Raw genomic sequence first — 15,517 nt, 5'->3', positions numbered from 1 at the left:
GTCTTGTAATGAAAGAACAGCTGTCACAGAAAATCTCACCATCAGTTCAAGCCAAACAAACTTTCACTTGCATTGGAAGGTAGGTTCTCCTAATGGGAAATGTCAATCAGCCTTAGGGCAGGTATCACTTTCTCTGTTATCTGCATTGCTGTGAGAGATGAGCCAGGAACGGTGCTAAATGGGTGCTAAAATCAGCACCTCCCGGCCAGAGAAGCAGGATGATTCTGTAATTAAGGATACTGAGGTGGGGATGCTGTGCCCTGCAACACATTTTCAGCATGACTTCCACCGATTAGTTTTTTCTAATCTGGCAGCAGCTTGGTTTGGGTATCTGGGAGTTTCAGAGGAAGAGTGAAAGGGCAGCGCGTTTACACCCATGTCTCTAGCAGCAATTCTCCTCAAAACCCTGCAATGAGAGGTTCAAACAATATAAGAGATTTTGCATCTGTGGTCCAGGCCCCCTGTTTTAAGATGCGACTCAGCACGTGTTCTGTGTGGCCAGCTTGGTTTTGATCCTCGTTTTTGCATCTTCCCCAGGTCTGACTGGTCCCTGAGCCAAGTCAATGGATGTGTGAGTGCAGACAAGTCCTGTGGCTGGGTTTTGTCTCTGGGAGTGTTAATGCTGCCTGTCTGGTGTTCAAGAATAGACTGGTTGCACGTGAATTACTAGGGAAAAAAAATTCTTCTGGGATGAGGAGACAGACTGCTATTTTGGGGGCTGGGGGAGTCTTTCCAAAGGCAGCAGTGAATTAGGCTGAAAATGCAATGGTGTGCTGGACAAGCACCAGGCTGGTTCCTGTGCCACTTCCTCCTGTTCCCATTCCCACGGAGTGCCTCTGCAGCTGATTTTTCCCAAAGCCAGGGCATGACAACCTGCAGGCTCAGTGTGCCACACCTGAGTGCTGGCACAGCCACCCTCTATGGCTTTCTTTTTCTCATAACCAGGGTAGCAGAGTCTTCTCCAAGGTCTCTTTCCCTGCTTTTCCTGTTTGGATCTCCTTCCCACAATCAGGGTTACTAGACAAATTTACACAGATGGAGCATCTGTCTGGTATTTTCATTTCCCAAGGCTTTAAGCTTAAGCCTTTCAAGTTTTTCTTATAAGCACACAGCATTTCACACAACGGGCCTAAAAGTCTTAAAATTGGGATTTGCAAAAGGAAAAAAGGATATTTCGAGGGGCAGAGGTGCTAGCAAAATATCCTCCTGCATTTTGTAGGTTTTGCTCTCTCTTTCCTAGGCTGTTTTTGCAGTTGGGTTTTGTTCTCTGTGCCAGTGGCGATTCAAAAAAAGGTGATGGAAAATTTCTTGGGCAATTCCTGTTGCTGTGTGAATAGTGCTGTCATAAAATAGATCCCCCAACACTGTTTTCAGTCTGCAATTATGTGCAAGGGCATAACTGGATTTTTTTTTTCAGTACATACATTGTTCAGTAATAAAAACTTTATTCTGAAATCATTACAATCTGTTGCAAAAATCTATATTTTTTTTTTGTTACAAAATGGAAATTTGCCTCTGAAATTTCCATGACACTATCAACCACAGAAGAGTATTGTTCTTGCCAAACAGAGCCCTTGCTGAGAGTCAAAGTGCTATAAATATTTAAAGAAATTAATTACTAAATAAGTCAGAGTAGTGCCCCAGTCTTTAAATATTAAATGGAATATACACAATTGACAAAAAGCAGGCAGAAACACTGAATGGGGCAATTTAATGGCCTAAATGTAATTATTTGCAGTGCAAAGGCAACCATTAAAGTCATTTTTGCTTAATGACAAGCAGTACTCAAAATACAAGGGCTTAAGTCCACATTTCACTTGCTGAAAGAAATTTCTATCCTGTCTTATGTTCTACTACAGAGGCCCCAAAGTTCACCAAGGAGGTTAATGAGCCAGTGTGAGTAAAAAAAGGGCAGGGGGTGTTGGGCAGGGGTTGTTTCATGAAAGGCTTTCTTTGGGGCAGCACCTGGATGTGCAGCGTGAGATGCTCCAGCAGCCTCCAGCTGCTCTCTGGGCATCAACTGCCTGTGAACTCCAGTCCTGCAGTGATGCTAATCCTCCAAAAGCCAGCCCAGAGACATGTGTTGGCAGCTTTTGGGCACTGTTCATTGCCCAGGAACCCTGGTCTGGTCAGGAGGGTGCTGGGGTGCTCTTACTTCCCTCCCTGTAGAGGAGGAGGTGCCCGGGGCTGTGGAGGTTGCTTCTGTTGTCAGCAAGGCAATTTGGTGACAGCTGAGGCTGGGAGAAGGTTTAGTCATAGCCAGATTTGTCAAGCCATGAGTAATCAGGTCAGGGCTTCTTGTGCCCCTGCTCAAGATCCAAAAGCTTTTATGCATTTTAGCTTGATGACCAATTCATCTGGAGTGGTCAGTGTTGACTTGGAATCCAGCAGATCATTTTCTGACAGACAGTCAGGTGAGGAGAGGCAGCACGGAAACAATCAAGTCTTATGGCTAAAAATCCCAGTAGTGCCCACATTATTAGGCAAATTCCAACTTTCTCTTATAGGAGGAGATGTGCCTGTTGTTTCCCATCAGTGTCATCTTTCCCATGGAGACATTTACCTGTGGAATTGCAGGAGCTAAGTTGCATTTACTGCCTGGAGCAAGCAATGCCAGTGAGTTGCTACTGGGAAAGGACCTAGGAAGTGGCATTTGATGCTGACTGCAATATGGAAAAATTGTCCTTTGTCCCCTAGGCCCCAAAGTATGCAGTTTGTTTGTTTGTTTATTATTTTAAACTTATTTTTGAATAGGAGCATTATCAAGTTTTCTGCCATCTGTGTGAACAAACAGAGAGAAGGATGACTAGGGAGGGAGGTATGTGTGAGCAGCATATGGGAAAGTGTTCTGTGGAAAACCTGGGATGTTGGAGAAATGGTTGTGTTTATACCTGGTCTTCCCTTTCTCACCTCTCTTTTGGGTTTGGCTTCATTTTGGGTTCAGTGATTTCTTTTGTTCTGTGGCCTGTGAGTGTATCCAGATGCCCTGAGGATTTATATCAGGTAGCACAGGGCTTTTTCCAGAAGACCACAGCAGGGTCTGTGCATGCATTTTTCATATAATTTAACAGTTATGACATGCCTTGTAGGCTTATTTTAAACCTCTTTTCAGTTTAGCTGTATAACATTTGCCCTCTTTGCTGTGGCATAGACACATCACTGAAGAACAGGAGCTAGAAGGATCCTGCATGGAAGAGAAGGAAGGAAGTGAAGAAAATTTGCTTTTTTTTTTTAAAGAAGACTAAGGAAAACAATTCGATAGGAGTTGGACTGAACTTTTAAGGTTCTCAAGCAAAAATATCCTGTAAATTCTTCTGATTTTTTTATGGGGAAAATCTTTTGACACTAAGGACTAGAAGTCAGTTTCTAGCAGCTGCTTCTGCACTGCCTAAGAGCATGTGGCATGAACAAAACTCCACAGTGTGACCTGCTATATAAATACAGGGGGGAAAAAATATATATATATTTACCCATGTTACAGAAATCACCCCTGTGTAGCACACAGGGTCTCTCAGCTGCAGCTCTGTTTGCTGGCCATTGCTACCCTGTGCTAAGGCCACATGTGGCAACAGTCATGTTTCACTTTTGTGGAAGAATGACCCAAAAATGTATCAGCTGTGCAGCTCCATCATCCCTTACGTTGCAATCAGCACTGCATATGACAGGGTTTCTGAAAGGATTTTGGTTCTGTTAGTAAAACTGGATAGATGGAGGCCGTTAGGTGCAATTGTCTGTCTCCAGACCCATCCTCTTAGCTGAATGAAAGAGATGAGTTTGTTCATGAAACGGGCTGCAGTATTTTAATGCCATGAAAACTAATTGGCATCCAAGAATAAAGATGGTCCCCACTAGCACAACTGATTAGAAGAGCAATCCTCATATTCTTCATGCAGTTTCTTCTCGATTTAGAAGGAGCTCAGGCACAGAAATTTGCTTGTCATTCTTTGAAGTTCCAGCTTCTAGCATCAGCCAAATGTGTAATTTTTAAAAGCGTTTGTATTTGAGAGAACCCCACAGGATAAATAGTGTTTATTCATAGAGCAATAGATTGCCACAACATTGTGAGGCGTGGATGTCACTGCAGTCAGAGTACTGACACATCTGAGAAAGGAGGTTGGGGTGTGCCTTTCACAGCTGATCAAATGAAATGTGCCTTTGCCTGCAGTAATCCTGATTTAGTGCAGTCACAGCTCTCTCCTGATCTGCAGAGAAATTCACCCCACTTGATACCTGACTGTAAAAGTCCATGTGAAGTGACGCTGCTTTGAAAATAGAGCCTGACTTAATTAACTGTGGGAAGATGCTTGGATGCTCAGGCTGGCAAAAAAAGTCTGTGGGATCCTGTTTTGGAATCCTACCCTGAAGACAGAGTTGGATACACTCCAGCCAGTTCTGCCCCTACTCCTGTCAGGGACCTCCTGCAACACTTGCAAATCTTTGTAACCCCGAACCTGATGGAATCTGAAGCTGTGCAGGCGCTCCCACGGAGACCCTGACGTAACTAATGGCAAAACACGCTATTTATGTGCCTGCAGAAGCAGAGAACACATAAAAGGCAAATGGTTCACTTAAAATTCTTTCTCATGAGCAGCTGAAGAGGTTGAGGCCAGGCTGAATCCTCACACAGATAGGAGAGGACGTGGGGGCTTTGGAGCCAGGGAAGTTCAACAAGCCTTTTGAAACAGGCTTTGACTTCCCAAAGCCAAGGCTGGACATTTCCAAAGAAGCATCTGCCTGTGGAGATGGGGCAGTCCAGGAGCAGCATGCAGGAGGGGAGGTCGGGAGGTGTTGCAGATGGTTTGCCTTCCACTGTGGCCAGGTGACTGAGTTCTGTTATTTTGCAGAAATTGTAAACTGAATACAAGGTGAACGAGGTGTCTGGCTTTGCCTCCTTGGTGTCTCCTCCTGGAACAGGCTTCAAATGGAGCTGGAATTCCTTTATGCTTCCATTATACACCGCTGAAGCTGCTGGTGAGTTTGATCTGAGCGCTGTGCTTGTGCCCTGTTTTCTGTCTTTAAAGGCTGTGTGGTTGTACAGCCTGCCATTGTTAATGGACAATAGAATGGCACACAGAATGATAACAGAGGGAACTGCCAACTTGATGTGTAGATCCATTGTCCTCCAGGAACGCTGGCAATTAGAGAGCCATCTGCTTGGCTCTGAAGACAAACAAAAGAGAAAACTGAAAATACACGAGATGGCCCTCTGAGGGTTAATGAAAACCAAAAGGAGTTCTGGTCTTTGCCTGGCCCTGAAGGGAACCGGGTGGAACATTCAGGCTTCCTCTATGGAGACCTCGTTTTAACTTGTTATTTAAGCTTTTTATTCCACTAAGGGCTAATTGGGACAGCGGGGGCTGTTAAAGGAAACGATGTAAAACTTGATCTCGGTACGCTTCCCCTGGCTCCCCAGAGCATCATCACAGTAAATGAGAGGTTTGCCTGTGGAGATGGATGCTGAGAGCAGTGATTTCCCCGGTGGAACTCCTGGGGAATACTGCATCTCATTCCCTCCCCAGGTGACGGAAATACTGGGATTACTTCCCAGCCGTCCTCTGGGTCTGGGTGTACTGGATAGGGGGAGGCTGTGAGAGGAGGGAGCAATGAGGGGAGGGGAAGGGACAAAAACCTTGCAGGAAGAAAAGGCTGCGGCAGCACCTGAAGAGGCTTCGGTGGGAAAAGACCGTGGAAGCTGTTTAAGAGGGATGGGTCACCGCACCTCCTCCCTTAGGCAGAGGCTCGGCATCCTCTGACGGTGGGAAATACCTAAGGATGATCCCGCATCCTCTGAGCTGGAGAAAGAGGCAGGGAAGCCCCGCTTTCCCCCTTTCCTGTGGGGCGGGGGGGGGATGCACGGGGGTCTTGGAAGTATTGGGGAGGGCAGGAAGGGCGGCTGCGGTAGTTGCCAAGGGAGGGAAATGGAGCTCGGCTTGCCCAGCGTGTGAGAAAGTTGCGCTGCCCGGGAGGGGAGGGGGCGGCCGGGGCCGAGCGGGGAGGACAGGACGGGGGTGGCGGCGGTGCCGGTACCGCCCCCGGGGGCTCGCAGTGACGCAGCTCCCGGCGGGGCCCCCCGCCCGTCTCCTCCGCCCCCATCCCCTTTTAAACCGCGCCGGAGCCGCCGAGCGCAGCCCAGCCCAGCGCAGCCCAGCCCGGCAGAGCCGAGCATGGGGCCGCGGGCGCTGCTCGCCCTCCTGGCGGCCGCCGCCCTGGCAGGTGAGCGGGGCGGGGGCGCATCCCGCGGGGAAAGGCGGGGAGCGGCCGGGGAACAGCCCCGGAGGGAGCGGGGCAGGGATGGAGGGGCTCCGGGGACCCGCAGGGAAGGGGCGGTGGGGATGGCGCTGGGCGAGAGCTCCCCGCCTGCTCCGCCTTGATTTCTATCCCAGTGCAGCATCTCTGCACAAAGACTTCTCGGTGCCGCTTCCTTCCAAGGGTGCTGCTGGGTTTTTTGCCAGCGGGAGGTGATGGCAAAGTAGCGGCTCTGCAGGTTTAACTGATAGGATTTTTTTTTATTATTATTTTTTTTTGCACGCGGCATTTAATGCTAAAACCCCGCCGTGAAATGAACCTTAAACACAATAGAATGAGGTGGTGGCTTGGCTCTGGAGTGTTTTATGCATACTTACATCATTGCTTGAAAGAATCGGTGTCGTTCTGGGTTGAGTATTTTGGCTTTAGGTCTGTTAGAAGTCTTCACACTTCTGACTCCAACAAAGAGTGCGAGGAAGTTGACTGCCTTCAAGTGCCTTTATTGAAATCAAAGAGGGAGGGTGGAATACAGGAGGACAGACCCCAACATAGAGAAGCTCAGCACACTTATACCTTAGATTCTATGGGGGTTCATTACCAAATATTTTTTCCTGTTTATGCCATCAAACAGATCAGGTACTTCTTTACATCCTTTGTGGCTGTAGTGCTTTCAAAGGTTGAATTGGTTAAACATTAACTTCAAGAACTTTCTAGTAGTCCTGCGAATCAATATGCCTAAATTTCAGTGATCCTGCCTAGGAAGACACTGTGACATTTTGATGAGGAATGACACTGCACTGAGTCATCTGCACTGATGAAACAAAGCCATGTGGGGATTTCATCAGGGACCCACCCGAAGATCTGTTCTAATCTTGGAGATGCGAGCAAAAACCCTGTGAATTTGTCCTGCATTTATCATTTTTCATGGTATCCATCAACTCTCAGCACTTAGGCAAAATCAAAGAGCCTGATCGTAACTGCCTGGGCAGGCTTGGTTCAGGAGGGTAAAGCAGAGCCAGGGCTTAGCTTCACTCCGTGGGGCTGTGGTTTGTCTCCTGCTGTGTGTTCAGGTGCAAGGTTCCCATTCTGGCTCGTGCTCTGGCTGTGCTCTGCTCTGGGACCCCGCAGTGGTCCCATCTGCTGTGTTCCTGCAAGCCCATGGCTGGGTGCCCTGCTGCCTGAGGGTGATGGCTTGTGACAGGTGACAGTGCAGAGGGAGGCAGCCCTGCTGGCCAGCACCTTCAGGTGGCAGGTGGCCCCAAGGGAGCTCTCTCCGGCTGGCGTGGGCTGGCACTGCCAGCACCTGGGAAAAGTGGGGCATTGCTGGCTCCCCACTGCCTTCCTGGCAGAGCAGCTGCCTCAGTGTGTTATTTCAGGCTCTGGCATGGATTGGAGGCTCATTCTGTTTCTCCAGGCAGGTTAATATGACATATGTCCAATACCATTTGGTTCTCCTGACGTTGTTATGATGCTCCCTCTCTGTCCATGCTGGCTTTCACTGTGAACCAAGCTCTTGTGAGCTTTTGAATGACACAGCAAAGGCAGTGGGTACAACCTGACTTTGTCTTCCTGTGACACTGACAGCACTCAGGGCACCCCCTGAAGTAGGAGAAGATGTCCAGGAGTTTGTCTGCTCTGTGCTTTATCACATCCCCCGGGTGTCACTCACAGGTGATGTGCTGTGGCTGCATCACTAAAAGGACAAAATCAGATGTTTGCCCAGGTGTTCTCGGGGGCTGGAGGAGCAGAGGAGCCTCCCCAAGAGGAGGCAGTGCAGGGGCTCATACCTGTGCTCGCATGTGAGTGGAGACTGGGAGCAGCTCCTGCTGTAAGAGCAGCATCCCCAGCACCTGTGGGATTGAGAGAATGTCTTTTTTAAGAAAAGCACTTTTTTTAGCGGAAGGGGCTTTGTCTGCTGGCCCCATGTACATCCATCCTGCTCCTCCATGCACCAGCAGGGTGGGCTGCAGCAGTGTGGTCATTGTTTGCACGCTGGGTCAGTCAGGGAGCTCAGAGCCTGCCTCAGGCAGCGCTGAGTGCCAGAGACAGGGAGAGAGTTGGCTCTGTGCAGCACCATCTCCCCTCACACACCACCTGGCACTCCGGGGGAATGCTGGGGGAGGGATGCAGTGCTATTTTAGGGGAATCCCTTCTGTGCTCTCCTTGTGTGGGTTCCCTTCTCTGATGGCACTGGTATACGCAGGGAAGGGGTGGAGGCTGGAGAAGCACATCCTCACATATGTGTTTGGGGGAGAGCACAGAAATACCAGGAGTCATTATTGTATGATGCTCAGCTATTATACTCTGAGTCAGTGCTCCAGGGGACGTCTGCTTCCTCTGCCAGCACAGAGAATAAAGGTTGTGCTGCTTTAAATAGTGTAGGGCTACATGCTCCTGTCTTCCTTGGGGTGGTGTTCATTCTCCTGATGCTGAGAGGTAAAACTGACCTCCTTTATCTACATGGTGTGCTACGTGTTCATCTGTTTCAGGAGGTCTCTCACTGACCCAGCCAGTCTGAGGTCATGGTTGTGTTTAGGACTCTCCTGACCCTTGTAAGGACTTCAGAGCTGCGCCCCAAGCTGTGTGTTTGTGTGCTGTGGTTCTGCACAGTGTGGGAGGCTTGCAGAGCCAGGATTCAACAGGCCCAGGAGTGCTTCCTCACACTCCTGTGTGACTGCCAGCGGTGCTGAACCTCACTCCTCGAAATCTCCAGGTGGATGGGAATTGACACAGTTTATTAATAACACACAGCAGCCAAGCTCATTAACCAGCTGGAGACATTGCAGCAGTGATGGCAAAATAAGGCAGCACGGAGCTTTTATTGGCAGTGGATTCTTTCCTAAAGCAAATTCCTTGGCCCAGGTACAGCAGAACTGGTGTAAGGAGTGTGAGTTATCCCACGTGTCCTCAGGGCAGAGAGAGAGAGAGAGAGGGATGGGTTGTACTGCTTCCTGCCAGAGTAGTTTTCCACTGAGATTTGAGGGGGTTTTGTTTATTTCTTGCAATGATAATGGACCACTCAGTGAATGGAAATTTTCCTGACCCTTCTGGCTCTCTCCATCCTTCCAGGAGCCACCTCCAAGTGAGTCAGTATTTCTCCAGCAGGACTGGGACAGTAGCTGCTTTAGAGTCTCGAAGAATGGTCTGCTGTTGGCAGGGGGTGCACCTAGAGCTTCTTCAAAAGCTGAAAGATTCTGGGGGTGCAAACAGGCCTCGCTTGTTTGGTTTGATTTTCTTTTTTTACCATCAAGCAGGTGCAGCTACATAAGGACCTGATTTGAAGTTCCACTTTGGAATTTCAGCCTGGCTTTCTTTGGTGTTGCAGTTTTTGTGGGTGGGGTTATTCTTGGTGTATATTATTTTAGTGCTACAAGTGTTACCATGCCTCTTGTGCTGTGCCTCAATTTTACATGGCTTTTCCATCCAAATAAGGAAAGATTTAATGTGGAATGTGCCTGGTTTAGTTGACTGCCAACCCAAAACTCAAGCTGTCTCATCAGACCTATTTGACTGAGGACTCCTGTCAGTGATGCTTGTATTAATGAGTCTTCTAATAATTGGTTTTTCTTTCAGGTGCCAGTGCAGTTCCAGTGGAAAAAGACCATACTGAAGAAATGGTGAGTAGCTGCTTGTCAAACCAACCTCAGAAAATACCAGTGATGTGTTCTCCATTTCTTTAAACTCTCAGGACAGTGCTTCATGTTTTTTCCTGAGGGTACATTTTTAAAAGCTGATGGCTGACATGGAACTTGGGGTGCCTTTAGCTGTCAGGAGATGCCTGCCTGCACCTCGCTGGAAATGGGAGCTGCCTCTTGTGTCAGTGCACAAGCTCTGCATTGTACAGCTGCTTGAAAAGTGATCAGAAATTGTGCTCAGTACATGTTCTTCTACTGACAACTTCAGGGAAAGGTGAAATACCTTCAGTTATCAGCTGTGTAACAGACTTTCTGATCAGTCCTTCCTCTCCTGCTTTGGAAAGAGATCTTACCCTGTGTGATTAAACAAATACAATCAGTTGCCCCCAGACCCTTTACCCTGACACCAGACCCCCTGCACTGGTTGTTGCTGTGATCATTTAGATCAGCAAACACCTGGTAATAACCAAAAGTAGTTAAAAGATAAATGGCTCTATAAATGTTTCATTGTCTCCTCGCAGTCATCCCCACAGATTGTCAGCTCTTGTACCCCCAGCAAACAGGAGCACTTGTTCTCACCAACAACTTCAGCGCTTGAAAATCATTTCATACACAGGAGATACTTTGGTAGTTCTTAGAATTAGAGCACATTGTGTGGCTTTCCTAAATCAATCCATTTTCTCTGCTTCCAGACAATCCAGTTGAATGTTCACTGCTAAAAACCAGGCAGGACTTAGAGCCCACACACGTGTAAAGGTGTGGATTGTATCCCTTACAGAGGACACAGAGGTGTTTTAGTGTATTGGCAGCCCAAAGTGCCTTTGCAGGATCCTCATTTGGACAGATCCTACGGGATAATCCTCATACTTTGAATGTGTGTTGTGTCTGTTTATTTCATAGGGTGTGTTACCACATGTTGTTTGACTCCCCTTTGTACTGAGTAGGGTATTTAATATTTAAAAAGGTGCAAAAGGAGCCCCTTACCTCTGCAAACAAAAGGGGAGATAAAAAGGCCTGTCTGTTCTCTTCCTACTGATACAGGAGTGAGGGGCAAAGCCCAGATGCAGGATTACTCAAAACTCATTAACAGTAGCCTGAACTCTGATCTCAAACAGGCTTTTCCACCAGCTGTGTCAGAAGTAAAGTTTCCATTTTTGCCATGAGGATTTTCTCTCCTGTTTTGTCCCTTGCAGGTAACCCGGTGCATAGTGGAGGTCCTGTCCAACGCTCTGTCTAAGCCCAATGCACCCCCCATTAATCCTGAATGCAAAGAAATCCTGAAGAAGAGTAAGTACAGCGTGATCTGAACTTAGGAAAGGAATTTGATGCATCTCTCATTTTCTCTCTGGTGCTGGAGCTGGTGAACTGTTACCTCAGCCTGTGTGATTTCAGTGCCAGAATTCTGCTTTCCTTCTGTTCAGTCTGTCTTGCTGAGGGAACAAACAGCCTGACCTGGAAATTGTCAGGGATTCTTGGCCAGCACTTGTGGCCCTCTCCTTGAACCACCTGGAGGGTCTGAGAGGACTTGACAAACTCTTTAGGTAACCTGAGAAGATGAAGCATAACTATTGCAAATAATCGGATTTCTTTGATATTTTTTCAGTCAATTAAAAAAAAGGCTTTTAAAATTTGATAAAAAAATCCCTGTTGTTCTTGGGTAGCTTGGAATAGATGGTTGTATTTTTATTGTGAATAAGCATCTGTGATGGGCCAGGTCTGACATTCAAAGAACTGAACACAACCCCAGATCCCACTGATTTTTAATGGGAATGAGAGCTAGCTTGATTGAATACTAAAAATGCAACCACAAAAAAAGCCAAAGAAGGAAAATTATTCTGGAAATTCCAGGGTAACCTGTAAAATGCCTAATTAAGTGGTGTTAATTAGTTAATCTTTTTCCAGGCAGCCATACAAAATAGCAGCAAACAAAAGATTTTAAAAGCAGAATTAAGAAATCAGTTCTGTCTGAATTTCCATGATGCTTTGGGAAGCCAAGTCATCTCTTTGAAATAACACTTCAGGGGAGGGTTGGATTGCTCCGTGATGCTTCTTTTGTTACTGTAGGTGACAAAGATGACAGAGAGAGGAGTGAAAACATACAGCCTGAAGTGAGGCACCCCAAAGACCCAGCAGAGACCGAAAAACATCCTGCTGGGAGCGTGGAGAAAGAGCAAAGGCAGGCAGAAGAGGAATCCAAAACATACATGGAAGGAGGTGATGAGGAGAAACTTGCTCGTGAGGAAGGTAAAAGCAAGGAAGAGGAGGCTGGGCACCACACACCTGCTCAGGACCAGACACTTCACACGGAAGAAAAGAAGCACTACCAGGAAATGGGGAGAGAGGAGGAGAGGAATTACCACAGTGAGGAGGAGAGCAAAGAGGGCAAGTGTTGTGAAGATGTAGAGGCTGCTGTTCTCACCAAGAAGTCCCACTCTGAGGGCATGAGCATGGATGAGCTCCGTGGTGGGAATGATCAGAGCCCCAGGGGCCACTGGCACCTGGAGGAGGGAGTGCAGAGCCCTCACAAACAAATTCAGGAAGGTGAAGAGGGAGAGGAAGAAAGGAGTGAGAAATACCACCATGAGTCTCAGGAACGTGGTTTCTCTCACCAGCAGGAGCGTGAAGAATCTGAGGAGAGTGAAGAAAGAGAGGAGAGAAAGGAACCCTACAAACCCAAAGGTTATCATGGGAAGCACAGAGCGGGTGACTCCTATGAAGAGAAGAGGGGCCGTGGTGGTGAGAGGGGGGAACCAGCGGGGGGATCACACCCAGGGGAGGCCAATCTCTGGGAGCAGTGGAAGCACCGTCAGAAACATCAGGAAGGGTCTGAGGAGAAGGGTGGCTTTGCTGGGAGGCGTGGGCCTGAGGAGCTGCAGGAGGAGAGGCCTGCAGGGCAGGGCAGTGAGGAGCACAGGGACAGCTGGCAGCAGAGCCAGGAGAGCAGGGAAGAGGAAAACAAGAGGCACCACCACAGTGAGGAGAGCGAAGAGAAGTGGCGTGAGGAGAGGAGACACCACGACGGATCACGCCATTCTGAGGGGAGGATGTACCTTGCTGATGAAAATGAGGAAGGGCTGGACAGGATTCTCAGCAAGGAGAAGCAGCGTCGTGTCGGAGGGAGACCGCGCTTCCGGAGCAGGGAAGAGGAAGGGTCACAGAAGGCCCATGCTCAGGAGCAGCAGGGGCAGGCCAGGAGGCACTACAGCACTGAGGACAGCCTGGAGGAGGAGGAGGTGGTGGAAAAGAAGCATCACAGCAGTGACCAGGTGGAAAATGAAGAGGAGGAAAGATTTGCAGAGAGGGAAGAATACAGAGGCCATCTCCCTGCAGAGAAAGAGAAGAGAACTGCAGCATCCTACAGGCCTTTCTACCCACTGCTGTGGTGGAAAAGCCAGCACTTGGACAAAAGGGACAGTGCAGGGGAGCAGCTTCTGGAGGGCAGGGAGGAAGGCAGGCCCACCCTGAGTGAGAAGAGCCTTTTCCCTGAATACAATGACTACGAGTGGTGGTCAGAAAAGCAGATCCAGAGTGCTCTGAACCACAGGCGCACCGACAAGAGGAATCCTGGCAAAACAAACGGATACGGTGTGGAAAGGCAGTACAACAAGATGGATCAACTTGCACAGCTTCTGAACTACAGGAAGAAGTCAGCTGAACTCCCAGAGCTGTACAGCTCTGGAGAAGACCTGAAGAAACGTCACGTAGCTGGTAATGACAGAAGGAGCCTAAGCCAGAGGCCCCTGACGGAAGAGGAGGTAAGTGCACAGCAGTTCCTCTGAAAAGCTGGGGGGAGCACATTTCCAAATCCATTCCCAAGGTAGCTGGGAAACTGTACACAGAGAAACACAACAAGATTAAGTCACATTTTGAGAGATCTTCAGTGATTTAAAAATCTGCTTTCTTTGAACAGTGGAACTTTGAGTTTGCTGAACTACTCCAGGGCACAGTTTGTGGCATAAAGACACAGCTCCTATCTGCTGCAAGGCAGGAAGGGAAAGATTTTATTCTTCTTTGGGGCCTGCCTCTCTCTGGAGGCTGTACAAACTGACAAAACAAAGGTGCCATTGCAGCAGGAGCAGAGGGGGAGCTGACAAGCACCACTTGTGCTGTGAGGCTGTTTAAAATACAGAGCTGAAAAGTGAGCTGGGTGTTTAGAGGGAAATCAGCTGCCCATGAACTTCCCAGCTGGAATTGCAGAGCAGAACCTGCATTGCACCTGTAAGTCCAGTTCATTATGTGAAGTTCACATGTAGTGAATCCTCTTTTTTTGTTGTTGGACTTCCTGTTCTTCTCCAGTATCCAGGAAAAGCGAGCCCACACCCATCAGTTAGCTCCCATCAGCCAGAGCTCCTCGTGTGTGTCACAGATCGGCAGGGCACAGAGCTGTGCTGGGAGCAGTGCAGGCTGGGCACTGATTTATGCAGATGTTAATTGGTGGTGACGAGTCATCATGGTAAAGAATTGGCTGCATAAAGAAAGCTCTTGCTGCTCTCTGCCCTTGCTGCACGCTGTGCTTGCTGTGGGAGCTCGCAGGGACAGCACCTGCACCTGAGACATGGCAGGAGGCCACCACTGCTAATGGTGCTTGAAATCTACAAAGGCGAGGCTCTAATTGGAGCCAGCTCTCAGAGTTTAGAATTTTGATGCTTTCCCCAGCCTCAATTCAATCCAAAGCAGGGAATTTCACCAATCTCCCAGGTATTTGCTGCACTCCTGTTTACACCTGCTCTGCTCAGGGACTGGGGAAGGGGCAGGACAGACTCTGCCTCAGAAATGGCCTTTGCTCTCCTTTCCATGGAACAAAACATTTGCCAGTGCTAACAATGATGTGTAAAACGCTCTCTGTTTTCACAGGAAAAGCAGCTGGAAAACTTGGCCACCATGGATCTGGAGCTGCAGAACATAGCAGAGAAGATCAACAGCCTCAGGAGAGGCTGAAGGTGTCCTCGTGCTACCCATGTTCTGTGGTAAATTCACTGCCACTGGATTGTTGTTTGCCCTAAACCCAGGAAATTCTATTCACTGTCCACTCTCGTGTAGTGATTTACACAGCTGAAAGTGTCTTTAATTTGCTGTTACGCTCCTGAGACCTGAATGGCATGAATTTTAGTAATATAACCTTTCATGTGGGCAGGTATTTTTAATATGCTTTTGGAGATAATTGTGTTAGTGTTCTTCAGGAATATATTTGTCTGAGTTTGCAATAATAAAAACCATTGATCTTGGACCAAACCTTCTCTTTGTTCATGTGGCTGATGGGGTGAGCTGGATCAGGTGTGTAGATTGTGCACAAAATAGGGGTCCTCCACCACTATCTTTTCAAAGTTACAAGGAGCTCATCTGTGTGCATTTTGTTTGCATGAGAGGGAAGAAGGAATTTGAAATCTCAATAATGATTTATTTCTTGTTTCCTTACATATTTTCACTGCATTGATCAAGGGTTATGGCACGTTTGAAAAGTGGGATTCAGAGTGGAGACTGTGTCAGTGTCACTGCTGGTGAAATGGAACCACTTTGGCTTTGATCCACATTAACTCCTCATGTGTTCCAACACTGTTCCTTTCTCAAAATGGTCTATTATGCAAACATGTTTTTCCCATGTTGTTGTTTTTATTGTCACAGTATCTAGGATCAGC

The 15,517-nt window shown here is 48.0% G+C and overlaps 1 protein-coding gene across 2 annotated transcripts; it reads left to right on the top strand.

The window, feature by feature from the left end:
- On the top strand, window positions 1–15,113 carry CHGB (chromogranin B). Of its 2 annotated transcripts, XM_015621390.3 has the most exons (6): window positions 1–79; window positions 4,845–4,971; window positions 9,820–9,863; window positions 11,075–11,168; window positions 11,946–13,636; window positions 14,736–15,113. In XM_015621390.3, exons 2-6 carry the CDS (start codon window positions 4,941–4,943, stop codon window positions 14,817–14,819), a joined length of 1,944 nt encoding a protein of 647 aa, XP_015476876.1. In that variant the 5' UTR covers window positions 1–79; window positions 4,845–4,940; the 3' UTR covers window positions 14,820–15,113. The 2 variants fall into 2 exon arrangements, with proteins under 2 accessions (XP_015476876.1, XP_015476875.1); XM_015621389.1 differs by lacking the exons at window positions 1–79; window positions 4,845–4,971 and adding an exon at window positions 6,108–6,213.
- The last annotated feature ends 404 nt before the right edge of the window (window positions 15,114–15,517 follow it).

Source organism: Parus major, chromosome 3, assembly GCF_001522545.3.
Source record: "Parus major isolate Abel chromosome 3, Parus_major1.1, whole genome shotgun sequence".
Lineage (NCBI taxonomy): Eukaryota > Metazoa > Chordata > Aves > Passeriformes > Paridae > Parus > Parus major.
The sequence above is the reverse complement of the archived record's forward strand: the minus strand, read 5'-3'. Positions and strand labels throughout refer to the sequence as shown.